At 58.4% G+C, this 24,577-nt stretch overlaps 2 protein-coding genes across 3 annotated transcripts in view; one reads left to right on the forward strand and one right to left on the reverse strand.

The window, feature by feature from the left end:
• The first annotated feature begins 656 nt into the window (after nucleotides 1-656).
• On the forward strand, nucleotides 657-13,894 carry CHGA (chromogranin A). 2 transcript variants are annotated; one of them, XM_057732301.1, is made up of 8 exons: nucleotides 657-908; nucleotides 1,735-1,781; nucleotides 4,104-4,197; nucleotides 5,008-5,076; nucleotides 7,625-7,723; nucleotides 9,480-9,923; nucleotides 10,666-11,156; nucleotides 13,416-13,894. In XM_057732301.1, exons 1-8 carry the CDS (start codon nucleotides 863-865, stop codon nucleotides 13,497-13,499), a joined length of 1,374 nt encoding a protein of 457 aa, XP_057588284.1. In that variant the 5' UTR covers nucleotides 657-862; the 3' UTR covers nucleotides 13,500-13,894. The 2 variants fall into 2 exon arrangements, with proteins under 2 accessions (XP_057588284.1, XP_057588285.1); XM_057732302.1 differs by lacking the exon at nucleotides 9,480-9,923 and having other exon boundaries at nucleotides 863-908; nucleotides 13,416-13,550.
• A 3,943-nt stretch (nucleotides 13,895-17,837) lies between these two features.
• Nucleotides 17,838-24,577, reverse strand: part of ITPK1 (inositol-tetrakisphosphate 1-kinase) — a 159,352-nt gene continuing 152,612 nt past the window's right edge. The window contains exons 10-11 of the mRNA XM_057732469.1: nucleotides 24,151-24,313; nucleotides 17,838-19,902 (exon numbers count right to left, since the gene is read on the reverse strand). Coding sequence (XP_057588452.1) covers nucleotides 19,568-19,902; nucleotides 24,151-24,313 — 498 coding nt within the window. The 3' untranslated portion in view covers nucleotides 17,838-19,567. The remainder of the gene's footprint in view (nucleotides 19,903-24,150; nucleotides 24,314-24,577) is intronic.

Genomic DNA, 24,577 nt, shown 5'->3' on the forward strand with positions numbered 1-24,577 from the left:
CTGTGGGTTGAACTTTCAATCAGTACATTCAAAAGTCATCAATTAAGTGCATTACCTCTGGATCAGGTGCCCTGCTCAGGACTGTGAAAGCAATGAAGACTAAACGTTATTCAAATAAATTAATACATACATATACAACTAGAAATTGTGAAAGCACAAAACTGGGTTGCCAGAGAGGGGCCCGATTCAGACAAGGGGTGGGGAACCTCTCCGAGGCCTCCTAGATATGTGAGGAAACGCTGAATGGTGTGTATGCCTCCAGCCAGTGGGATGGAGGAAGCGAGCCCCTCCCTCCCTCTCCCAGAGGGACCCTCAGGAGCAAGGAGTGGTGCGCTAGAAGTGGCAGGGACCTCAGCGCACTTTCGAGGAACACGAGGTCCAGAGACTGGAAGAGACTTGCCCACGGACACACAGCAAATCGGTGGAGCCGTCGAGGGGTGGAATATCAGCTGAAACCCCCGTGCCACCTCCTGGAAGCCAGATATCCGCCTCACCGCTTCACCCAAGATCTGAGCGCCGCGGTGGCCATCGGCAACAGGGGTGAGGCTGAGGGTGGAGCGAGCTGCCGCCAGACCCCCGGAGGGATGGGAAAAGGGGGTAGGGGCGGGTCCGATGACGTCATTTCCGGGGTCCGGGGTATATAAGTGGGGCGCGAGGGTGCCACTGCTGCAGTGCCCGAGCCCAGTGCCGAGAGGCGGCGGGTGGGTCGACAGGCGGACGCACACAGAGACCTTGCCCCCCACCCCATCCCCGCGCCGGTGTCGCCGCAGCCCTCCCGGAGCGACCAGTCCAGCCACCCCTCGCCCGAGTGCGCGCTGTGCCCGGGCCCAGACCGCCCGCTGCTTGGCGCTCCGGGTTCGCCATGCGCTCCGCCGCGGTCCTGGCGCTTCTGCTCTGCGCCGGGCAAGGTGAGCGAGCGGGGGGCCTTGGGGGAGAGGGTCCCGGGCGCCCCTGCCTGCTCTTGCCCTGAGGTCCAGGCACCGCGCAGCGCCCTCGCCCCTCTATCCCTTCCCTCCGGCGCGGCGAGTTTTCAGCGCCACGGACAGCGCCTCGCCTCCCGCCTGACCCCGCGGAGTGGCCCCGGCGCAGAACCCGCAGACCTGCCTCTTTGACTCCGACTCCCGAAAACCCCCTGACGCCGCCCACCCCATGTCGTCTGGGCTGCTTCAGGGCCGGCGCCGGCTCTGCGCCGTGGCTGGCCAAGGTCACTGGGGGACATGGGAGGACCGCTGCTGGCTCCCCGCTCGCCTCTCTCCCCCTTCATCTTCCCGCTACCACCCCCGTCCCCCGCCCCGCCTCCGCCAGCTGTCTGCCCTTGACTTCTACCTCTCCCACCCCCTCTCACAATCCTCCTCTTCCATCTCTTTCCTTCACCTCACCCCCTTTTCCATCACCTCTGGGGTCTCTCTGCCTCTCCCACATCCTCCCCCAACCCGAATCCCACTCAGCCATTGGCCTGTGTCCATAGCTCTTGCCTTCAGCTCCCACACCCCTCCAGAGCATGAGCTTTCCCAAAGGGAAGTGTTAAGGCTCACAGTGCAGCCTCTGGGAGCCACCCCCATGGGGGCAGCCACCAGGGAAGGGAAATAAAATCAGCTCAGCATCTCATTTGGGTGGGGGTGGCCTTGAGGGGGAGCGCTGGGGTGATCGGGCCCCTGATGAACCCAGTCTGGAAGGACCGGATTCTCCCCTCGGAGCAGAGGAGTGACCCCAGCTCTCTCTTTTTCTTCCTAGTCATTGCCCTCCCTGTAAACAGCCCCATGAATAAAGGGGACACCGAGGTAAGAAGGGGTGCGGGGATGTCTTGGGGGGGGGCAGGAGGCTCCAGTGGACATCTCACAGTCAGTTGTTGGGCAGCTGCAGGAGTGAGTCTGGCATAAAGCCAAGAGCCAGCACTGCGGCTGCTGAACCTGGGGACAGCTTGCAAAAGAAGATATCAAAGTCTGCTAGATTTCCCTGCTCTCCTGCTGTGGGGCCTTCCCCAGTCTCCTCTGAGTTGAGCGTGCAGCCCAACGGGGCCTGTGTCTTACTCGCTGGGCCCAGGTGCCGGGCGTACTGTCTTGAACCCTCCAAATTACGTAGGCCCACCACGGGCTGATGGGGGTGACTCCTCTGAGGTTGTGGTTGCCCACAGACCTGCGAGAACAGGCTTCACCTGCCTGGCTCTGGTCTCCCCCTTTGCTCTTCCCCAAGGCTCTTCCAGCAGCACACCGGCCTCATTCCTTGGGCACTGAAGCCCTGGGTCTTCCAAAGGGCCACAATGAAAACATTCTTGATCATAGCTCCTGTACCCAGGGTCCCAGCCAGCTGGGGCTGCTGGTGGAGGTCACCCAAGAAAGGGCCTTAGAAGACACTGACTGGGGCTTCTGTGGCCAGCAAGAGACACTCCGCGTTGGGCGTATACTCAAAATTGATTCATGTCTGAGTTGGGGCTGTTTTTCCAGTCTCTGATGTTCCTAGATACCTCCACTTGGGAGTCAGAGAAATTTCTACTCCCTGGCTTTTCAGGAGCTGTTTTCTTCTACTCCAGAGAGGCTGTAGTTGAAACCCAAAGCATCAAAGAGATTTCAACCTCAATTTGCTCATGTATATTTCCTATTCATTAGTTACAGACAGGCCTAAATTCAGACCTCTACCACTCATTGTAGCTGTGCGATCTTGGGAAAATTCCTTAACGTCTCTGAGTTTCCCCTTCTCCCATCTATAATCATATTTCCTTTGAGGGGAGTTGTGAGGAATAGGAATCATGTGAAGTGCCTGGCACATAATTGGTCCTCAGTAAATAAGCATTTTTATTCCTAGAGCTTCCTTTCATGACCTCTCCATACCCAATTCCTCTCTCCCAGAATCTGTCCTCATGGACAGATTTTCCCAGGACAAGGTCTGTCATTGCAGGGAGATGCAGGGTGCAGGCTATAAGGCCCTCCTTGCCAGATCTCTTATGGAAGACCCTTTGGCCACCATATTGTGTTCAGCAGCCTGGGGTCAGGGGCACTGGAGCAGCTGCTTAAGACTTGTATGTTCTATCCTAGGATGCCATGCCTACTGTAGAGCCTGTTTGCCAGTTTACCATCCTGGATCCTTGGATGGGTTGCCTTGGCATCCCATAGACACAGCCTTCCACCCCCTCACTCCCGACTAGTGTTGCCTGATGCGTGTCTGACACCTCCTGCTCCTCTGCCCAGCTCTAGGCAGCTGAAGCAGGTTGGGAGCTGTGAAATCCCGCCCTGGATGTATGTGGCACTTCACGCATTAGAGAGTATTTTCCCATCTGTGCCTCATCACTCTGGGAGGGGAGTTGCGAAGGTCTTCTCACTCCCATTTTACAAATGAGGGAATTGAGGCTCAGAGAGGGCAAGTCGCTTGCCCAAGATCACACAGCTAGGATACCACACTACTGTTGGCACCATCTTCAGATATCATCCATTTTTCAGGTGCCGGATTAGCCAGAGCACTTTGCTGGGCACTAGATAAGACTTTCAGAGATAGGGCTGCTGTCGGCCTGGGATGAGCACCGGATGCAGCCGATGTGTTCCCACATCCAGCCCAGGGATTCACCCAGTGGGTGACTATGGAGCCAGACTGGAGGCTGTCACTCCCTGCTTGTGACACACCATGGATACCTAGAGACAGTTTTTCAAGTTTTGTTTCCAGACAGGGTAGAGCCAAGAAAGTTCTTTGTTCTCCTCTGGGTGGTCCAGAAAGGGTTCCTGGAGATAGCTGACCTTTTGGGCATCTGCAGGACTGAAGTACTTTGGCAAGACATACCTCTAATGCCCAGGAACAGCTTCCCCATCTTCAGAGAAACACTTGGGATGAGAGGGTACAGGCTACCCACCCCCACCTTAGAGGGGCTCCTGCTGGCCAGGTGATTGGAGTGCCTGGCACTTGGTAAGCACTGTATAAGGGTTTTTTAAAAAATTATTATTATTGCTGTTATTACCTAGCTAAGAAAGCAGAGCTGTGCCCCTGAGCTAGGTATCCATGGACTCCTAAAGATAAAAGCGAGTGTCCTTATGCCCTTCTTAGAAATTTACCCTGGAACTTGGGGGGACTGAACCCCACGCCCCAACAGCCCCCAACCTGCCCCACTCTCTTCCCAGGTGATGAAGTGCATTGTGGAGGTCATCTCTGACACGCTCTCCAAGCCCAGCCCCATGCCTGTCAGCCAGGAGTGTTTCGAGACACTCCGAGGAGGTAGGCTGGGGGTGAGGGGCTGCTGCCTGCTGGGCTGGGAGGCAAGGACATGGGTGTGTGGCTTTTGATGAAATTCAGTGATTTAATTCAGTCGTCACTGACCAAGTGCCTGCCTTAGCCAGGCCTGTGCTGGGTGGTATAGAGAGATGAAAGGCTCATAGCCCCTGTGCGCCCAGAGCTCACAGAGGAGCCGAAGGGACTGATACGAACACAATTAACTAGAATTCTGGGCAGGATGAAACCAGGGCTGGAACAGCAAGCCACCAGAATGTGAGCTCCCTGTGCACAAAGATTTTGTGTGCTAATCCCCAGTGCCGAGAACAGCTGTAGGCACCTGGTAGATACCCTATAGATGTGTGATGAATACAGAGACACTATGGGCGCACATGGAAGCACAAATCTTTTCCAAGCAGGCAGTCACTGTTGGATAGGTCCATTGGGGTTGGGCTTTAAGGGAAGGGTTGACAATCAATAGGTAGAAAAATGAAAAAAAAAGGGTACCCCAGGTGGCATGGACAACACAAGCAAAGGCATGGAGATGAGAAAACCTGTTGTGTTTAGATCCCTGCATCACCTGTCATCTCTTGGTGGCGGTCTGGATGCAGGGACAATGGCTGACCTTTCTGCTATAATAGCAAACTTGGAAAGGAGGTCATTTCAGAAGTGTCATCTCAAGACCCAATCTTGCTGCTGCCACCAGGTTTTGAGTTTTCCAAAATAAATCCCTAGTGCTCAGCTGAAAATATTGATGGCAATCTCTTTCTGGGCTGTTCTCTGGAAACCACCCATAACAACTCTCCTTCACTGCAGATGAACGGATCCTCTCAATCCTGCGACATCAGAATTTGCTGAAAGAGCTCCAAGACCTCGCTCTCCAAGGTATTTTCCAACCACTGCACACGAATCTGGGTAAATTCCAGTAACTGAGAGTCAGAAAATCATGGTGGAAGGTTGAGCAAGGTCTTGTTTCTGATACTCAGTTATTGCCTTTCCATTATAGGGTGGTAAGGTGGGGTCCTCTGTGCCACCTGGTCCAGTCTCTCATTAATGTAATTAAAGAGATCAAGGCCCAGAGAGGTTGAGCAACTTGTCCAAGGTCACACAGTAAGTTAAGGACATCCCAAGACCAGATGCAGCTCTTCTAATAACCCATGGTCACTGAGTTCAGCCATTTTAGAGGCGGCACTTTCAAGACTAGGCTCCAGAGAGGACCCCTTTCCTCTGTTAACAGAAAAGAAAATTGGTCCCCAGGAGAGAGGAGGGACCCCTTTGCCCTTGTGAGCTTCTGCTTGAGGGGTAGATGGGAGAAGCAGGGTCTTGCTTGCCCCAGAACACAAACCAGACTTTCAGTGTGCTTTCAGAGCAAGGTATGTCTTTCTCCAAGAGGTTAAGAAGATCCACCAATGCTCTTGGGAATGGAGTGATTTTGTGAGGTAGTGAGCTCCTTGTCACTGAGGATATTCAAGCAGAGCCTGGAAAGGATGCTGGGATGGAGGCTTAGGCTGATGTCATCCTACAGAGTCAGCTGTTCTGCCCAGCCCCAGGCTCCTTCCTGGGTTCATGTGAGGCACGAAGGCCTCCCTGGCAAATTGGAAAAAATGGGTTCTGGCCCTGCATCTGCCCCAGGCTGAGTCCCTGTGGGAAGTGGCTGTTTTTGTTTTTTTTTTTTTTGGGGGGGGTACACCAAGTTCAATCATCTGTTTTTATACACATATCCCCGTATTCCCTCCCTTCCTTGACTCCCCCCACTCAAGTCCCTCCCACCCTCCCTGCCCCAGTCCTCTAAGGCATCTTCCATCCTCGAGTTGGACTCCCTTTGTTATACAACTTCCCACTGACTATCTATTTTACAGTTGGTAGTATATATATGTCTGTGCTACTCTCTCGCTTCCTCTCAGTTTCCCCTTCACCCCCCCGCCCCCTCCCATACCTCGAGTTCTCCAGGAAGTGGCTGTTTATTCGGAGGCAGAGCCGCGGGCATCCTTGTGCCTCTCCCTGAGAATGGCCCTCAAGCGTGAATCTCGCATCTCCTTCCAAAGGAAGTGAGGGCCCATCTTCAGGGCTGGGCTTGTGTCTTGCGTGGGGTGGGGTGGAGGGCATGAAGGCTGCTCAGGCTGAGGGAAGGCCCCCACTCTGAGGCCTCTGGGGCAGACTGGGCCACGTGTGAAAATGGGGGGCAATTTGGGGAGGAGGCAAGTGAAAATAACCACAGCAGGAGGGCTCCCTGAGACCCTCTGCAAGTTAGCGTGCTGTTCTTTCTCTCACTCACTTACCTGGTCCTCCTGGAAGGCAAACAGCCACCACATGTGGTTGCTAGGAGTACAATATGATCATTTTTAAATTAAATATTGAATGACTGACTTATTACATTTAAATAATTAAATATAATGTCAACAGAGACTAACAGTAGGAACATGTGTCCTGAAACATCCATTTACACACACACACACTCACACACACACACACACGTGTGTGTGTATCTAATATAAACAGTGTCCAATACACAGGTACATTATTGTTTTCTATTAAAACAGTATGGGATAGATCTGTATGTCTGTCCATCCATCCATCCATCCACATATCTACTCACTCCCGCTTCTGTACTCTCATTATGTCTTCTGCACACTTCTGTCCTAGTGTTTACCATGCAGCAACCTTGTTTTATAGATGAACAGCCAAGTCTTGGATTGCCCGAGTCGCCCAAGGTCACAGAACGAGGAGTTAGTCAGGAGGTGTGAACCCTGGTCGGCCAAGGGCCAGATCTGGGCATACTCCCCCGTCCACGGCTGCCATGTCAGTTTCCTCTGGCCACCCCAGAAATTCTCATCATGGGCAAAAATCACCACCAGCTGCAGAGCTGGCCTGGCCTGGGCCACCACCAAGAACCAGGGACGAGTGGGGACAGTCAGAGGAGACAGCACAGCCTGGGGCTGATGTAGGGAGAAGGGTCTCTGGTGCTGACCCTGGGCTTGGATGCAGACAAGAGCTGTGGGGTCCAGGGGAACAAGGGTGGCCTGAATCAAGAGCCCCCATGAGGGGACAAGCAGTTACCATTACCTCCTGCGGCAGGGTCACCTTGCTGCCAGCCACGTCCCGAAGGCTCCCGGCTCTGTGCTGCTGCCCCTGGGACCCACTGCTCCATCGGAGCCATTATTGCTCCTTGAGGCAGTAGGCAGGGCTTGTTCTTATTTCCTAGGTGACAAATGGAGTCCGGAGAGGTGATGTGGCCACCTGATGGGCCCCGGCTAGGAGGAGGCAGCCAGCCCTCAGCACCCCCCCACCAGTTCCTGCCCCCTCAGTCTCTCACTGGGCAGGCCCAGAACATGATGTGTCCATTTTACAGATGAGCAAACAGAGGCCTTAACTCTCATAGACAAACATGCAGGGCTCAGACCAAATGGGATTTTTTTCTCCTTTTCTCATACAGGAGCCAAGGAGAGGGCACATCAGCAGAAGAAACACAGCAGTTACGAAGATGAACTCTCAGAGGCTCTTGAGAAGCAGAACAACCAGGCTGAGCGGAAGGGTGAGTGCTGACCAGTCTAGCCAGAGACCAGGGGAGGGAGGTTGAAAATAACAGCAGTTATGATAGATCGAGGGTTCCTGGGAGTCAGAAGCCCCTCCTTTAGGCCCTGTAAGGTAGCTCTTAGGTCCTTCTCTTTACAAATGGGGAAACTGAGTCCCAAGGAGGTTGAAGTACCTTTCCAAGGCATAACTGGAGATATGAATCTGGGTCTGTCTCACTCCAAAGCCCTTGATGGGTCTCATCTGCCCACCACAGGGGCTGACACTCTTGGGCAGGAAGTCTCTGGCCTGGCAGGTGGGCAGCTTCGACTCTTCCCAGTGGCCACTGAGGCGGGGCCCCTGCCCCTAGTGCCTGCCCTCCTGGGAACTAGTGGAGCCCTAGCTTAGCCTAGTGGCAGCAAGGTCCCAGAGGGGTAGGTTTGAAACATTCAATGAACCTGGATCATGTTTCTTGAAACCAGAGAGCTTTTCAGGGTCACAGAGATCACGGCTTAGGTCAAGGGGAGGCTCTGTTACCCACCTTTCTGCCTAGAAACAGCCACACACTTGCCCCCGCAGCCCTGTTCTTTGCATGTGGCAGGTGAGTGAATAGGGCTGGCTCCTGGGAGCGGGGATCTCAGTGGTCTTCCGTTGGGGCTGAGAGGGGAAGCCTGCTGGTGTGGCCGAGGTGCCCTCTCGTTGGCCAGGGCCGCCACCCTGGTGGCTGCTTGCGGCACAGCAGGGACTCCCACATTCTGGTTCCATGGAAATGAGAGTCTGGCTGACTCTAGACTGTCTGCCACGGGCTGTAGGAGGGGATAGTGCAGTGTTAACGGGGGAGGCAGCCACATGTCAATGCAAAGGGCACCCTGTACTTGGCATTTGGAGGCTTGGGTTCAAGGTTCAGCTCTGCTGACTGTGAGCACAGACAGGTCACCTTACCTTTCTGAGGATCAGTTTAAGTTTCTGTAAAATGGGCATGGGAGCACTTCCATCTGGAGTCAAATGGTGGCATGTACTTGGTAGTGTCTTGTTCAACAGTAATCATTCTAGCAATGGGAGGGGTTTTTAACTAGTTAAAAGGCTGTCTTCAAAGCAGCTATAAGAAAATATCTTTTAATGAAACCTGACAAATATTGAGGAATTGAGCACTTTCACAGGATGCTCGAGACTGAACGCCTTCACAGAGGGGAGAGTGAAGTTGCAGTAATGGTGCCTCTTAGAGAGGTTAAGGAACTTGCCCAAAATCACTCAGCAATTCAACTGCTGTCTTAATTTTAAATTCAGGGCTCTATCTTCTGGGGTCATTTTCAAGGTCTTTTTTTTTTTTTTTTAAGATTTTTTTTTTTTAATGTGGACCATTTTTAAAGTCTTTACTGAATTTGTTACAATATTGCTTCTGTTTTATGTTTTGGTTTTTTGGCCTCAAGGCATGTGGGATCTTAGCTCCCTGACCAGGGGTCGAACCTGCAGCCCCTGCATTGGAAGGCTAAGTCTTAACCACTGGACCACCAGGGAAGTCCCCTCAAGGTCTTTTTTTTTTTTTAAATCATATCCTGCTTCGAGAGGTAGCATTACAGAGAAATGAACACAATCCAGTTGTGCTCAGGTCAAACCCAGACACAGAGAGGGCAACCCTAATTCTCTCATGGGTGTCTTGGGCTGGGCTTGCTGCAAGCCAAGAGAGAGACAGTGACTAAGATCTGAAATTGGGCTCTGGGGAGATTCCAGGTGCAGCCTGGTCCTCAGGGCCTGACTTTGCTCTGTTGTTTCTGTAGAGGGGACAGACGAGGCGTCCTCCAAGGATGCTACGGAAAAAAGAGGCCATTCTAAAGAGGTGGAGAAGAACGGTGAAGATGCGGATGGAGCCAGGCCTCAGGCCTCCCCAGAGCTTGGGCAGGGGTCGAAGGTTGAGGAGGACAACCAGGCCCCAGGGGAGGAGGAGGCCCCCTCCAACACCCACCCCCTAGCCAGCCTCCCCAGCCAGAAACACCCAGGCCCACAGGCCAAGGAGGAGAGCAAGGGCCCCTCCCAGGGTCCAGTGGGCAGAGAGAAGGGCCTGAGTGCAGAGCAAGGGCAGCAGGCAAAGAGAGAAGAGGAAGAAGAGGAGAAGGAGGAGGAGGAGGCAGAGGCTGGAGAGAAGGCTGTCCCAGAGGAAGAAAGCCCCCCGACCGCAGCATTTAACCCCCACCCGAGCCTCGGCTACAAGGAGATGCAGAGGGGTGAGTATGTATGATGTCTGAGACTTCAACAAATGTGTTGGGGAGAGGGGGATGGGAAGGAGGGGGGTGGGCCTCATCCATCATCTCATTCCACCTTCACAACAACCCTGAAAGGTAGGTTTTATCTCCATTTGCCAGATGGGAAACCAAGGCTCAGAGAGGTTGAGTAATTTGCCCGTGGTCACACAGCTAATTTGTAGTAAAGGCTGAGCTGAGATTCCAGCCCAGGTTTGTCTGACTCCAAAACCCTGCATGTCCCACTATTCCACATGGCCCCTCCCCCCACCCCACCCAGGAGAGGAAGGGGACTTTGCAGGATGGGTGGGCGGGCTTTGGGAACAGAGGGACAGCATGACAGGTGGGAACAGGCTGGTCTGGGGACTCGGTTAGCTTCAGCCAGAGTTTAGGAAAGCTCTAAACCCTGGCTCCTCATGAGGGCCCGGTCAGGGTGTTTCCTCCCTCCCCAGTTGGGTGACCCCTGGGTCAGGGCTTCTGGGGTGAGAGGGCTAAAGGAAGAGGCAGGCTCTGGCCAACCCGCCCCTCGGAGCTTCAGAGGGTCTTATAAAGCATGGTGTCAAGATGGCTTTTCCCTCCAAGCGGAATCTGTTGTGAGGGGCTGAGCTGGACCTCGCATACGGGGTCTGTGGTCCCAACAGTGGCCACAGAGGGGCCCCGGGAGTGGTAGGGGCCACGAGAGTGGCTGTCCCTCCCTCATTCTCCTGCTTTTGTCCGCCTGCTTCAGGTTGGCCCGAGGCTCTGGCCGTGGATGGAGCCGGGAAGACTGGGGCTGAGGAGGCTCAGCCCCCCGAGGGGAAGGGGGAGCAGGAGCACTCCCGGCAGGAGGAGGAGGAGGAGGAGGAGACGGCAGGGGCCCCTCAAGGCCTCTTCCAGGGCTGGAAGAGTAGGGAGCCCGAGCAGCAGGAGGAGGAGGAGGAGCGGCTCTCCAAAGAGTGGGAGGATGCCAAGCGATGGAGCAAGATGGACCAGCTGGCCAAGGAGCTGACGGCCGAGAAGCGGCTGGAGGGGGAGGAGGAGGAGGAAGACCCTGACGGCTCCATGAAGCTCTCCTTCCGGGCCCGCGGCTACGGCTTCAGGGGTCCTGGGCTGCAGCTGCGACGAGGCTGGAGGCCGTCCTTCCGGGAGGAGAGCGTCGAGGCGGGCCTGCCCCTGCAGGTGCGCGGCTACCCGGAGGAGAAGAAAGAGGAGGAGGGCAGCGCCAACCGCAGACCAGAGGTTGGTACGGGCTGGGAGCCAGCCCTGGGCCGGGCCCCGGGAGTGTGGGCCCAGCTAGGGGGCAGCGGCACCCAGACATGTGGCCCCTGCACCACTGAGGGGACACTGTCCCCTTGGAGCCTGGGACTGGAGGGACGCTTGGACGGGGGCTCTCGGGAGACTGGGAAGGGGCAGGAGAAAGGGCGTGTCATGCAGAGGGGCGAGTGAACCCCAGGTCATGGGCGTGGGGGGGCACACAGGAAAACTGGTGGACAGGCAGACGGGAGACAGAAGGAAGCGTTCAGGTCAGCATGGAAGCGGGACAGCTGGTGAGTTAAGCCCATCCCCAGCGGTGCTGGGAGGGGACTTTGTCTTGAAGGCAAAAGGGAGCCTCGGCAGGTTTGGGAGCAGGACAAGGGAGTGACGGGTGGGGCTTGGAGCTTTGGATGGAGAGAGCCTGGAAACTAAAGGACCTGGCAGGGACTGGCCTGGGGAGGGCCTCTTGCTGCCTGGGGGATCCAGGCTCAGGGCACCATTGGCCCTGAGAACTGGGAGGACACGGCAGGAGGGGACACCAAGGGACGAGAGGCACCCTGGGAAGACCCTACCATTGGTCCAGCCGTGTCCTCTCCTGGCCCCCACGCAGCCCAACCAAACCCTCCTCCCAGGTTCAGGACCTGCCTCCTGCCCCGCTGGCAAAGGGGGCAGGGCCTGGTGGTGATGGTGGGGGAGGCAGGGCCCTGTGCCAGAAGGCCTGGCTTCTGCTTCCTCCTGGCTGGGTGACCTTAGGCCAGTCACTCCCCTTCTCTGAGCCTCACCGGCTCCCCCATTTGTGAAGAGGGGGTAAGAAGTCCTTTCTGCTCACCTCATCATCATGATCAGAACGCACACGAGCTTTGAAAACCCAGGGCTACGTCGGAAACTCAGTGGGGTTCAGCGACATGGCCATAGGAGGGGAGGGGATGGGACTTTGGGGCAGGCTGGTGACACCATCTTGGAGCTGGAGGAGGCCCTGGGGGTGTCTCTGGTCCAGGCCTCAGTGCCCAGGTGGGAACTGGGGCCTTAAGGGGGATGGGACACGTCCAAGGCTCTGGCCCCAGCGCTCTTCTTTGCCCACCCAGAAGAAGATGTCGTCCCTTCCTTGGGCCCCCAACCTCTTCTCGGGGTCTGGGACTAGCGTCCCAGCAGCCTGAGAGGAAGACAGCTCCTTCTCGGGGGCTGGCACTGAGAGAGGTCACCTGCCTGTGTCTCCAAGGACTGAGGGGACAGGGCTAAAGGAAGCAGCAGCTTGCCTCCCCACCCCTCCCCAAGGCTGGGCACCTTCGGTCCCTGCCTTCCCAACCCACGGAAGCCCGACAGAGCCAGGCGCCCTGAGGCACCCGCCAGCTTCCCTTCTCCACAGGCAGAGGGAGCCTTGGACCACAGGGTGGAGAAATGGGGACCCCCTGAGTCCTATGGACAGGACAGAGCAGAGTCCCCTCCGCTCAGCCCACAGGTCTTAGAAACGGCCCCAGAACCACAGAACCCCTGTCCGGGGACTGCTCCAAGAGGGGAGCCTCTAGGATCCCTATTTCCATGGCAACCATCGTTCTGACTGGGCCCCAGGTGGGTGCCCTCTGCTTGGCATGAGGCAGGGACCCCAGGAAGACCACCCCTCTCAGGTCAGAGCTGGGGCGTGGCCTTCCCTGACTCCTGCTCTGAGTCTGAGGGGCTGCTCTTGTGGACATCAGTCCCAGAGGGTCCCCTGCTCCCCTGGACCACCCTGGCAGCCAGAGCTTGGGGACCCAGTGACTGGGACCGAGGACACAGGCCCAGCCCTAGGCAGCTCTCACGTCCTGGAGCCTGTGCCGCAGACCCCTGACCCCTCAGGGTGGGAGGCCTGCAGCAGACAGGAAACCCAGGCATGGCCTCACCCAGGAAGCCACTGTCACAATCTAGGCCTTGGGGTCGGGGGACTGGAAGGAGCTCTGAAGGCCAGCAGAGGCTTCGTTTTCCGTGTGCTGCCCAGAGCTGTTCAGGAAGAGGTGGGCTTGCATAAGAGTCCACCAGGGCGGGTGTGGGGTCAGGGCACATGTCTGTACACAGTGCTCCTCAGAGCACCCAGCAGGTGGCATCACTGTCCCCAAGGAACAGATGAGGCCCTTGAGGTTCAGAGAGGCAAAGCCACCTGTCTGAGGCCACACCGCTAATCCAGGCACAATCCGTCTGGCTTCACACTCCACGCTGCTTGCACAGGCTCCTTGGACCAGTCCCTGTGTGACTCTTGACGTTCTCTCCTAGGACCAGGAGCTGGAGAGCCTGTCGGCCATTGAGGCGGAGCTGGAGAAGGTGGCCCACCAGCTGCAGGAGCTGCGGCGGGGCTGAGGCACCGGCTGGCCCCGCCGCCCAGGGCCCCAAGGCACCCTGTGGTCCTGGCTCTGTTGTTTCCTTTGCAGGTCCTGGCCAGACGGCCCGGGCGCTGCTTCCAGTAGGGAGGCCGCCCCCAGCCCGCCCAAGCCCAGGCCCCCCTGTTGCCCCCGTGCGCCTTTCCTCCTGCTCCTGATGCCTGCCCAGTGCGCCCCGCCCCTGCAGGGCGGACCCCGACTTTAAACAACATCCTCTCTCTGAACATGGGCAGCGTTCTCGAAGTTTCCCTTCCACCGTTAGAGCCACTGGGCACAACTGCAATAACTTCTGACCTTTCGGTGAAAGCTGAGAACTCCTGACGATAACATATCCTGTACGAAATTTATCTAAGGAAAAATAAATCTGCTCTGGGCTCTTTCCCGGTTCTTTGAATTCTCCCCTCTCTTGACTCCAAGTGGGGCTGGGATGGATTGGATTCAGGCAAAAGGACAAGGGGAGGTTCAGTCCCCTTGGGGGTGACCCTGGGGCACTTTCCCACCAGGGAATCATGGGCAAGTGACATTGCAGCGCAACGCATCAGTTTCCTCACCTGTAAAATGGGGGTGCTGCCCCAAAGTGCGTGTGAGGTTAAACAACACTCTTCCCCTATCTCCCAGCCACGTGTGAGCTGGGCCGTGCGGGGGCGGGGCCCGTTTGGGAACCAGCCTCTGCTCTCTGCTGGGTAGAGGCCCCGATGGCCCTGGGAGAGTGCCTGTCCCCAAGGCCACAGGCCCCAGCCAGCTTTGGACTTCCCTACCTGGCCTCGGAGCTGCAGCCCCTCCTTGGCATACATCTGTCATTCCCTCTGACCTGATACTTGCACAGGACTCTGGGGCGTCTGACGTTCCTGAACTTCACTGTTCACCACAGCACACAGTCTCGGTTTTGAGGGCGAGGAAACTGAGGCTCAGGTGGTGAGGTGACGCATCAAAATCACAGGCAGGAGTGATGCCCAAAACATTTAACCACAGGGGCTGCAGGATTCTGCAATCAGAACAGACAGGCTGGTGTGCCGGCCCAGCGTGGCCCCGCTGAATACCAGGGCCGATCATTCAGTCATTCATCAAACACGTGTGAGCAGCTGCTTTGGGCCCGGCACGCCTGGGCACACAAAAATGGCCCGGACAAGCCCTAACTTCAAGAAACCCACTGCCCAGAGAACGCGGGTTTTGACATCAGACTGGAGTTGGCATCCCCGGCCTAGCTAGAGAGCTTGGACAAGCATTCCTGGTGCTCCTGGAGCCTCAGTTTCCTCACCTATGAGATGGGGATAATACTTACGATCTCCTCACCAGTTAACAGTGAGGATTCGCGGGGTCTGGACAGCCTGGACCAGAAAACCATCGCAATGGTGATACAAGTTGTCTGAGGGGGTCTCGGCAAGTCTGGGCCTCTCCCGAATCTGGCGAGGGGGCTGCTGCCGACACGTGTCTCTGAAGCACAGAGGGACACCCTCCAAAGGGCTGGCACCATAAGGAGCTCATTCCCATTTCAAAGAGACAGGTTTGCACCCCACCTCCAGCAGCTACCAAAATAACAAACACGGGCTTCCCTGGTGGCACAGTGGTTAAGAATCTGCCTGCCAATGCAGGGGACACAGGTTCGAGCCCTGGTCTTGGAAGATCCCACATGCCGTGGAGCAGCTAAGCCCTTGAGCCACAACTACTTAGCCTGTACTCTAGAGCCCGCAAGCCACAACTATTGAGCCCGTGTGCCACAACTACTGAAGCCCAAGTGCCTAGATCCTGTGCTCTGCAACAAGTCAAGCCACCACAATGAGAAGCCAGCACACTGCAACGAAGAGTACCCCCCACCTTCCGCAACTAGAGAAAGCCCGAGTGCAGCGGTGAAGACCCAACGTAGCCAATAAATAAATGAATAAATTTATAAAAAAAAAAAAAAAAAACAAACACAACACTAACTATATTCCTCTAGTCGGCTATCAAAACATCCACCACCAAGACCAGTTAGCAAATAAAGAGAGCATGGGACACCTCGTGCCTGAAACACCCCACCCCAGAGACAGGCCACCTACGCTGTCATAAACACATGGGGCAAACACGCAACCCAATCAAAAGAGCCAGTGGTTCTTGGTTTCTACAGAAGCTGTGATTTTATATATAGTATATACAGATTCATATAAACATCACATATATGTATGTACACAAATTAAGCACAAGCCAGCTTGGGGTTCTGGCAAATGCGGCTCGTGAACAGGATTGAAACAAACAACATGTGTCACAAAGCGCAGGTGTCAGCACTGAAACTGGAGCTGCCAATGTCTTGGTGAAATCACCGTGGGAGAAGCTTTCCGAAAGAGAAAGCGAGCTTAAAGACGTGGGACGCACAGCCAGCCCCGGAAGCTGAGGTTGGTCCGGCTGTGGGAAAGAGACAGTCCCTCCAAGTCGTCAGGTCATGGGCAGCTCTGGAAGTAGAGGGGAGATGCTGCCAGGTGGTCGGGGTGGGGCCTGGTGGTCAGAAGCAGAAGGACGAGGGCCTGGGTGCTTCCACACTAACAGTTCTCTAGTAAACAGCGCGTGGGTGGAGGGCCATTCCAAGATCAAAGGCTGTGCAGAGAAGGGGCAGAGGCACAGAGCCTTTGTCACAGAGGGTAGGACCGACGGGAGAGCCGCCTGTCTGGCGGCCTTGACTGCAGCATCTCAGACTCAGGCTCAGACACAGGACTGGGCAGGGCGGTGTGTGCAGCATCAGGGCGCGGCCAGGCTCACCGAGGGAGCCAGGACCCTCAAAGGTGGATGCATCTCTCTGCCTCGTGGGGAGGCACCTGCAGGGGCCATGCTCCCGCAGGACAGCCGGCACCCTGCTCGAGCTCAGGGGTCCTGAGCCGTGGCCCGGGAAGGGAGAGGAGCTGAGTGAAGGCTCAGTTTCTAGCGGGGAGAGGACAGGGCAGATGCAAACCCCAGGGACATCAGGGAAGCCATTCAACAGTTCTCTGTGGCCAGCAGCGTGAGTCCCTAAGCCGAGGACCAGTCTCCCCGGCACGGACAGGGCTCGCGGTCCCCCTTCATCTTAGAGGAGCCGCCTGGCAGACAACAGCTGTCCTTCCCAGTTGGTTGAAAACTACAGCTTCCTGCCAGGGTCCTTCAGCCTTCCATAGAGAGCACTTGGCAGTCCTCTGGGTAGAGAGGAATCCTTTCTCAAGGTTGTTTTCTCCCTCATTGATGGGATTAACTTAGACAAAGCCCCCCTGTAACTCCCCAGGGACTCCAGCTGTGTCTGTCTCCTGCAGGTGATGCTGGGGGACCTCTGGCCCAGCCAGACCCAACCCGCGCTGCAAACCCAGGCACCTCCATGCTGCCAACAGCGAGCCCCACCAGGCTCTCTTGGAGAGGACAGACACCCATTGCCTACACTCAGCTGGGGCTTAGGGCTTATGGAACCACATCATGATATAACCTGCAAGCAGAAATTGGCCCATGGCCTCTGCTCCAGGCAGCCCAGGGCAGAGACCTTGCAAGGGACCCTCTGAACCTACCCAAGCGCTCAGGCAAAATGTGGTCCTGCCACCTGCTCTTGGACCTCTTCGGGTCAAGGAGCGCCTTCAGCAGCCCTGGCCAATGGCCACCACCCAGACAGATGCCGCAGGCCCACAGACCCCAACAGGCCTACCAGCCGGCAGACAGAAGTTGGGAGAGTCTCAGCTTCCCCCAGGGATGCCAGCAGGACCGGCTCCAGGTGCCACACGTGCACATCACAGCAGGCCCTTCCCACAGGCCCTTGGAGGTTCTGAGAGTGATCGGAGGAGCAGCACCAAGCTCGGGGAAGAAGAGGCCGCAAAGGCTGATAGGGGTTGCTCGGTGGTGCCTCACTGCTGCCCACAACCCCCCTCTTCGTCTCTGTGCCCTGACACAGCTCCCTCCACCCCTGCAGAGACGGCTGCTGTCTACTGGACGCTGCACGTGCCCTCGAGCGCGGCCAGTCCCTTCCCCAACGCCATGCAGCTCCTGGGCCTTTATGAAGCCAAACCCCAACCCTCGGTCTCCACTCCCGGGAAAAGCAGTCATCCAGCTGGCCACCCGCATCGGGGCTGGTGGAAAGCACCACGTCAAACTGGAAAAGTTACTTGATAGCTGGGCCCTGGACGCTAACATGCGAGACCCCGAGGGGAGGCATCAATGAAACAGGACAGGACATAGCCAGGGGCCCCACCTGGCGCTGGATCACACTGCACTCCTGACCTATCTTAACGTGGACAGCGACTGGAATTTTATTCAAAGAAGTAAAGCTGTTTTATTGAAAGACGGGAAGAGGACATTAACTTTTAGCAACATTTTATAAACACGCACGAAATGCAGTTTGATTTCAGTAGTTTATTTTGGAGACAAAGCAGTGCAAGAGGCCGGTCACGCTTTCCTGCTTCCCCAGGGCTCGGGGTTAGGCTAGGAAAGGCGACGTACAGACATTATAACCAGGGTTCAACACTCAAGTCGTGTAAACACGGTGGTCGGCAGACCCTTGGTTTCTAGGAAAGCCGGGCAGTTCTGACGGTGGCCGCCCCCCACCCCAGCCCTTCCTTTCCCAAAGGTAAGCGACCCCCACGTCCCTGCTGACCAGGCCTAAAGGTGTCTCCGAGCGTCCAGCTCAACAGCCTCTCTCCGTCCATCCTCCCTGGACCACGCAGGATGGCCCAGAGGCCTGTTCCTCTTCTTCTGAATGACTGATGTTTGAAGACACGAGAGCGTGCTAGGGGTCTATGCATCCCGCCAGGTGGTCACACTGTCCGAGGACTGACAAAGCTCCTCACCGGTCCCCTTCTCCACAAACGGGGCTGCCGGCCCGCCTGGACCACAGGAAAGGACTGAACAGCCTGTGGTCTGTCTGCTGCCATCAGGCGCTGCGGTGACTCTAATGGGAGAAGCGGGTAACGTGTTTCCTCACCCCTGGGGCTGCAGCCCCCTCGCACCTGGCTGGCTTAGTGCTTGGGGCTGGCAGTGAACACAGGAGGGGTGGACTGGGCCTTCTGGGCAGATATGGAGAAAATGGGCAGCCTCCTCCTGCCTGGGAAGAGGGCCCCAAGTCGCCTTGATGCCAAGGGGAGGCTCATCTGGGCTGACTTGACGGAGAAACAGGCGGCACCGCAGGGCCTAGGGTGTCAGGCTTGCCCTTGAGATCGTTGGTCGTGACTGCCCAGCAACTCTGCCCAGAGGTCACAGCACAAATCCTCGGCACAGGCAGGATCAGCCCAGAGGCTCCCATCAGGCGCCTCCTGCCGGGTCCGGGGCGCGCGGTCGGGGAGGGAGGCCCCTTTGCAGGGCCGCATGGGACATGTGTTGATGGGCTAGTGGACTCCAGGGAGCTGGACATGGAGAGAGGCAGCCAACCCAAGGCTGTGGCCTTCCCAGGGAAGCCTCCTTCGCTTTCGGCAGCGGGCAGCCGGTGGACCACAGGCCAGGCTCCCTGCGTGGAAGGAAACGGCAGCTGGGGCCTCTCGCCTGCTCTGGCGCGTGCTTTTGGAGGGGCAGCTGCACACCTGACGAGGCTTGAGGCCAGCAGTGAAGGAAACGGGGCCGGGCCCGGGCGTGGGGGCTTGGAGGGAAGACACGGGGAACTGTTCACTCGCTCTGTTCAGCCGCCGCCACCCTGACCAGGGACGGCCTGCTCCCGGGTCCCCGAGGCCTGGTCCACAGCAGCCATGGAGACGAACAGACGCGGACGTGCTCGGGCACTCACACACGCACGGCAACCACACACACGCACACACACGCACGCCCCACCTCACATTCAGACCTAGTGTTGAAAACACAGCGTGTGTAAACTCAGTGAAGAGATCTGCACAGCAGGAATCAGGTGGGATTGTCCCTTCTCCGCGAGGCTGGACCACTTGGGGTTCTTTTCCATCCCCACCCCCACCCCTCATTTCGATCACATCAGAAAATCAGGTTAAAAATTAAAAAAAAAAAAAAAAAAAAGAAGAAGAAGAATCAGACGGTTGGGAATTCTTAGTCGTAGCGTCCCCGTCGGGAGCCGCTCGCCCAGCGGATGTGCTCCGCAGCCCGCGCTGCCCCTCTGGGTCCCGGGCTCCGTGGCTACTGGGAGGAGGCCTTGGTGGCCAGCGAGGCCACGCAATGCTGCTGGAAGCTGGGCGACACGGCGGCGGTGCAGCCGAGTCTCTGGTGAGGCAGCTTGGCGGCGCCGCCCGCGTCGGCCTCGGCCGTCCAGGGCGGCTCCGGGCCCATCACGCTGCTGCAGCAGCCGGGGCTGGTGCTGCACGTCCGCTCGGCCGCCAGGCCGCCCGCCTGCTCCGCCAGGAGCCTGTGGTGCTTCAGCGGGGGCGCGTCCCCCGTGGCCACGCTCTGCGCCTGCAGCACGCTGGCGATGTGGTTCAGCAGGTCCGTGAAGAACTCGCTCACGCCCTCGTAGCCTGGGGTGGGAGAGACAGACGACACGCTTAGCCCGCTGCGCGCTTAGCCAGGAGGGTGCGCCCGGGACCCAAGGGGGGCTGGTCGAGCACCCACGGCCTGGACTCCCAGTCCGGGGTCTGCGGCCCCAAGGGGCCGGTCCTTGAATTCAGCTGCCCCTGGAGTGGGAGAAGCTGTAGAAACGGAGCTGATGAGAAAGCGCCCTGTGCCCTGTCCAGGCCAGAGGTGGCAGGACCGAAGGCCCACTCCTCCAGCTCTGAATCACCCCGCGCCTCCACATGGCCTGGCCCCAGCTTCCCGGTGTGTAGACTGAGGGTGGGGGCCCCGGTGGGCAGGACTGGGAGGGGCTGGGACGTGGGTGAGGCCTGACCCACAGCAGCTGCTCCTGGAACTGAAACCGTTTCCCTCTCACCTGCCGCCCCCCTTCCCCCTCCAGAGTATCAATACCTTCAAGGCGCCACGCCCACCCCTCACCCCGCGCTGCGTGCTCTGAGCAAAGCCAAGGACTAGAGACTGGGCACCCCCAACAAGGCCGCCACGCTGACCCTGCTCCCCCCAACAAGCGGGCCCAGGGCTCCTGAACAGAAACTTCCAGTGCCCGCCTGGGGCCTGCATTTTCCATCACAGACGCAATTTAGAATGTCAGCGAACAGTCCTCGGAGCCACCCATCGAGCAAGTCTTGGGTCTAGAAGGAGGATTTGCTGACTTCCAAAAACTGCTTTGAAAGATATTCAACATGGGGTGGGTGCCCCCTGCACCAGCAACCCCCCCCAGGCCGCCTGCCTGAAACAGTTTGCAGGGATGAGGACAGGGAAAACACCTGCAAGAACAATGATCGGGACAGGAAGCAGGTCCCCCAAAAAGGGACAGTGCACCCAGGTTGGGAGGGGCCCCAGCTGCGCCCACCCTCAGCTGTGACCCCATCGCTGACGCTGGGCCTGGTGCTGAGAGGTACTGACCCCTCACACGTCCTCCAGGATGGTGTTCACAGCTGTCGGCACACGCTGCAGGGGAATGAAGGTTGGGACACGGGCAGGTGCGTTATCTTGTACAGAAAAGGCTGCCCAGGGACCAGGCGAGTGGGGCTGCCTCACTGTCCACGCTCTAATGTGTTCAGTGAACAACGCTGTGGTTCTGAGGGAGCCTGAGGCCCAGAGGAGCAAGCAGAGGTGCCCAGAGTAAACATAAAAATGCATAAGATAGCTGGCATGCACAACCCCCCTGCTCAAACCACTTCCTTAATCACCGCAACCCTCTGTCCCCATTTTACAGATGAGGAAACGGAGGCACAGAGTTAAGTAACCAGCCCCAGACACCAAAAGAGCCATCAGCAGGTGGACACGTGTTCACTGTGAGGGTGAGTATGGGGACCATGTCCATGGCTGGTGCTCCTCCAGGCTCACCAAGCGCTGCCCCGGCTACAAGCTTCACGGTCCTTGCCTGTGGCATCCTTGCAAGGCGATGTCCCCATTTTACAGATGAGGACATGAAGCTCTAAGTGGCAGCACTGGGATCTGAACCAGGCCCTCTGGTGCCACCTGTGCCTTGAATCCACATGGTAGCGGGTGCCCTGCCCTAGGACTGGGCAATTCCTTGGACCTGGAGCTGAGGGTGAAGGGCAGGGCAGTCCCGGGCCATCCACAGACGTGCCGCTGGGTTTCCAGGGTAGAGATGCAAGCGGGGGAGGAGAGCTGAGATCCGCTGATAGGCCATCGGGGAACATAAGCTGTTCCCTCAGCAACAGCTCTGCCATCTCCAGACGAGGCCCGGCCCATAGCTCGCCGCAGCCTGGGGAGGGTGGACGGAGGCGTGAAGGAGGGGAGCACTGCTCCCACTGTGCACAAGCGAACGCTGAGGCGGCCCCGTCAGGAGGCTCGTCGCATCAGACGGCGCGGGCAGCCAGGATCTGAACCCGTGACTCAAGCTGAGAAGCAGGAATCCTCAGGTCAGGGACCTAGGCCCCAGGTCCAGCCCCACTCCTTGGTGGCCACATGACCTTGGACATGTCACCCAGCCCCCTGGCTCCACGTGCCCAGCAGGAAATGGCGATCCTGACGGTCCTTGGCGTGCTTGTGCTGGTGAGGATGAAATGAGGTCCTGGGGGTAAAGGTCCTCAGGCAGGCTGGGCACCCCAGGCGGCCACTGCTGTCACCACCACCCTGAGCCCAGCGCACGGACTGCCTGGTGGGGGTGCTACCAGGCACCCACGGCCCGGGGCACGGGGTGAGGGGGCCCAGCACCCCGAGCACTCTAGATCCAGGCTCGCAAATCAAGCAGGGAGAGAACAGGGCCCCAGGTGGCCATCTCCTGGACACCGTCTCCTCCGGGGCCCCGGCTGCCACGTGCTCCCCGGGGCCTAACTCAGCACCGCGCGCCCTCACACAGTCTCCGCGGGGCTCAACTCCATCACTCAGGCCTGGCCCGCCGGGGGACTCCCTCTTGGCTTCCCTGGAAGAAAACTCCTGCCCTGCTGGCTCCCAGTGACAGTCCCTCCTCTGAACACCTGGGACGCCCTCAGGAGGCCCAGCACCAGTCACACAGGTGCTGGCTGGGCAGGGCCGACTCAGGACCCCGCACAAACCCACAGCTCAGCTGCCGAGTTCCTCTCTCCCCGCTCCTTCTAGAATCTCCACCCCAACAGCCCGCACTGCCCCGCCCTGTCCCCCCAACTGCTGACGCGGCCACCTCTTCGCTGTCGTCCCCTCCATGTCCTCCCTGCTTTAGATCCTCTGATTTATTATAATTGCTCCCCTGACACAGCCTCGGTTCCCTTGTGCTCTCTTGCTCCGTCACCCGTGCTCATTGAAAACACACCTTTCCATCCAGGCTGCACCTAGGGTGACTACAGAAAAATAGGCCATTGTCCCAAAGGGCCTCCATCTCCATTCACGAACACAGACCTCAGAGGGCCGCCCCATCCCGCTCAGAGTGAACGGCCACACGGCGGGCTCCCCTCTGACCTCTGACCTCCGACCTCCCTGCTGCACACGAGGCCTTGGGCCACAGGCCCCTCCACAGGCCCTGCCTGGGACCCTTTAGGGGTGACTCCCTCTCAGTCCCATGCCCGCTTCACAGAGGGGCCCCTGGGCACCCCCATCTGCCAAGGGCAGGGCCCTGGCTGCCGTGTTCGTGCCGCCCCCGGTGTCTGCAGCAGCTGGGACACGCAGTGGGCCTTTGACAAACTGCATGACGGAGGGAGAGGGGCCTCCTCTGAGCCTGCGACTCCCTGGCGGTGACTCACGGTGCTGGCCAGGCCTGACCTGCGCGCTCTCAGCGCAGGGAGCACACATCAAGTTCCCCAAGCACGGGGCCTTCCTGCTTCCTGCCAACGGCCGCTGAGCAGCCCCCTCCTGCAAGCAGGGTTCCCACGGGAGATGCCAGCCTCCCGGAGGGTGGGAATCGCTCCCTGTCTTCATATCCCGAGCAGTGACGCAGGCCCTACCTCCAGGGCAGGTATTGAACAAAGGCAAGAGCCAAGGCCTTGAGACAGAGACGCCCGCTGAGGGTAAGCGCCCAGGCTGCTCCAGGCCAGGGCAGCGAAGCATCTCTCTGTCCCTGACCTGCTGGGAGGACGGCGAGTCGCTTGGCCTCAGCACGTGTCTCTGTGAAGTAGCTCAGCCTAGGTCCACCCTGCTGTGGCCAACGGTCCCACTGAGGGCTCTTTAGGTGATGTCTCTTGCTGAGCCCCTGGGTGACTGGGGATCTGAGGGGTGAGGGGCAGAGCCTGGTGGTGCCAGCAGGCCCAGAGGGCCCGGCAGTGCTTCCGGCCTCAGAGCTGCAGCAGTCGGCAGGGAGCAGATGCCCCAGCTGCGGGAAACTGGCTGGATCTGAGCGTGTCCCCAGCGTGGTGGCTCAGGGCGGGGGGAAGGAGCAAGGCCTTGCCACCACCCTACCGTGTGACCCGGGACAATTTCTCCCTCCCTCCCTCTGTGTAAAATGGGGTTTGCATTCCCTCCAGCGTCCTTTCAGCTCTTTAAATCTACACGGGCCCAAGAGGTCAGCTGAGATTTGGCCAAGAAAGTCTACTGATGGTGGCACCGGGTCAGGAGAGGCAGGTGTTTAGCTGCAGGCCCACTACGTGCCCTGCAAGCCCACTGGCCGGGGTGGGGGGGTGGCTGAGGCTTCGTGCGGGCTGCTCTGACCCCGGGGCCCAGACAGCGAGGGACGGAGCTGGTCAGCCCAACTCTCGCGGCCCCGCCCAAGGCCGCCTGTCCGCAGCCCTGCAGAGGCAGCGCCTGGCCCCGCTCACCTGGGAAGGCGTTGATGTCGATGACGGCGTGCTGCCCGGTCCGGTTGTTGATGATGATGTCGATCCCGAAGAGCGACACGCCCAGCGCCTGCCGCAGGGCCCGGGACAGCTCCCGGATGACCTCGTCGCTCGGCCGCTCGAACACGCCCTCGATCTTGTCCAGCTGCCGGCACACAGACACGGACGCACGGGAGTCAGGCCTCGGGTGCAGAGGCGCCACGCCATACACACAGACCCCCCCCCCCCACCGTGAGGTGCCGTGAGGCCGGGCCTCACCCCCGGGCAAGAGGCAGGACAGCCCCACCAGAGTCAGCACCAGGATGGCCATTTCCAGGTCCTGCCGCGGGCCGGGCAGGTGCTAGGGCAGGCACGGCGCACGTGACCTCTCGTCCTCATGACCACCAGGGAGGCGAGCACCACTGTCAGC

Source organism: Hippopotamus amphibius, chromosome 4 (assembly GCF_030028045.1).
Source record: "Hippopotamus amphibius kiboko isolate mHipAmp2 chromosome 4, mHipAmp2.hap2, whole genome shotgun sequence".
Classification (NCBI taxonomy): Eukaryota; Metazoa; Chordata; class Mammalia; order Artiodactyla; family Hippopotamidae; genus Hippopotamus; species Hippopotamus amphibius.

Bases quoted from the DNA above. Each gene is read 5' to 3' on its own strand.
- CHGA (XM_057732301.1), top strand. From the start codon at position 863: ATGCGCTCCGCCGCGGTCCTGGCGCTTCTGCTCTGCGCCGGGCAAG. The intron at 909-1,734 runs GTGAGCGAGCGG...TTTTCTTCCTAG, and splicing joins TCTGCTCTGCGCCGGGCAAG to TCATTGCCCTCCCTGTAAAC. The intron at 7,724-9,479 runs GTGAGTGCTGAC...TTGTTTCTGTAG, and splicing joins CAACCAGGCTGAGCGGAAGG to AGGGGACAGACGAGGCGTCC.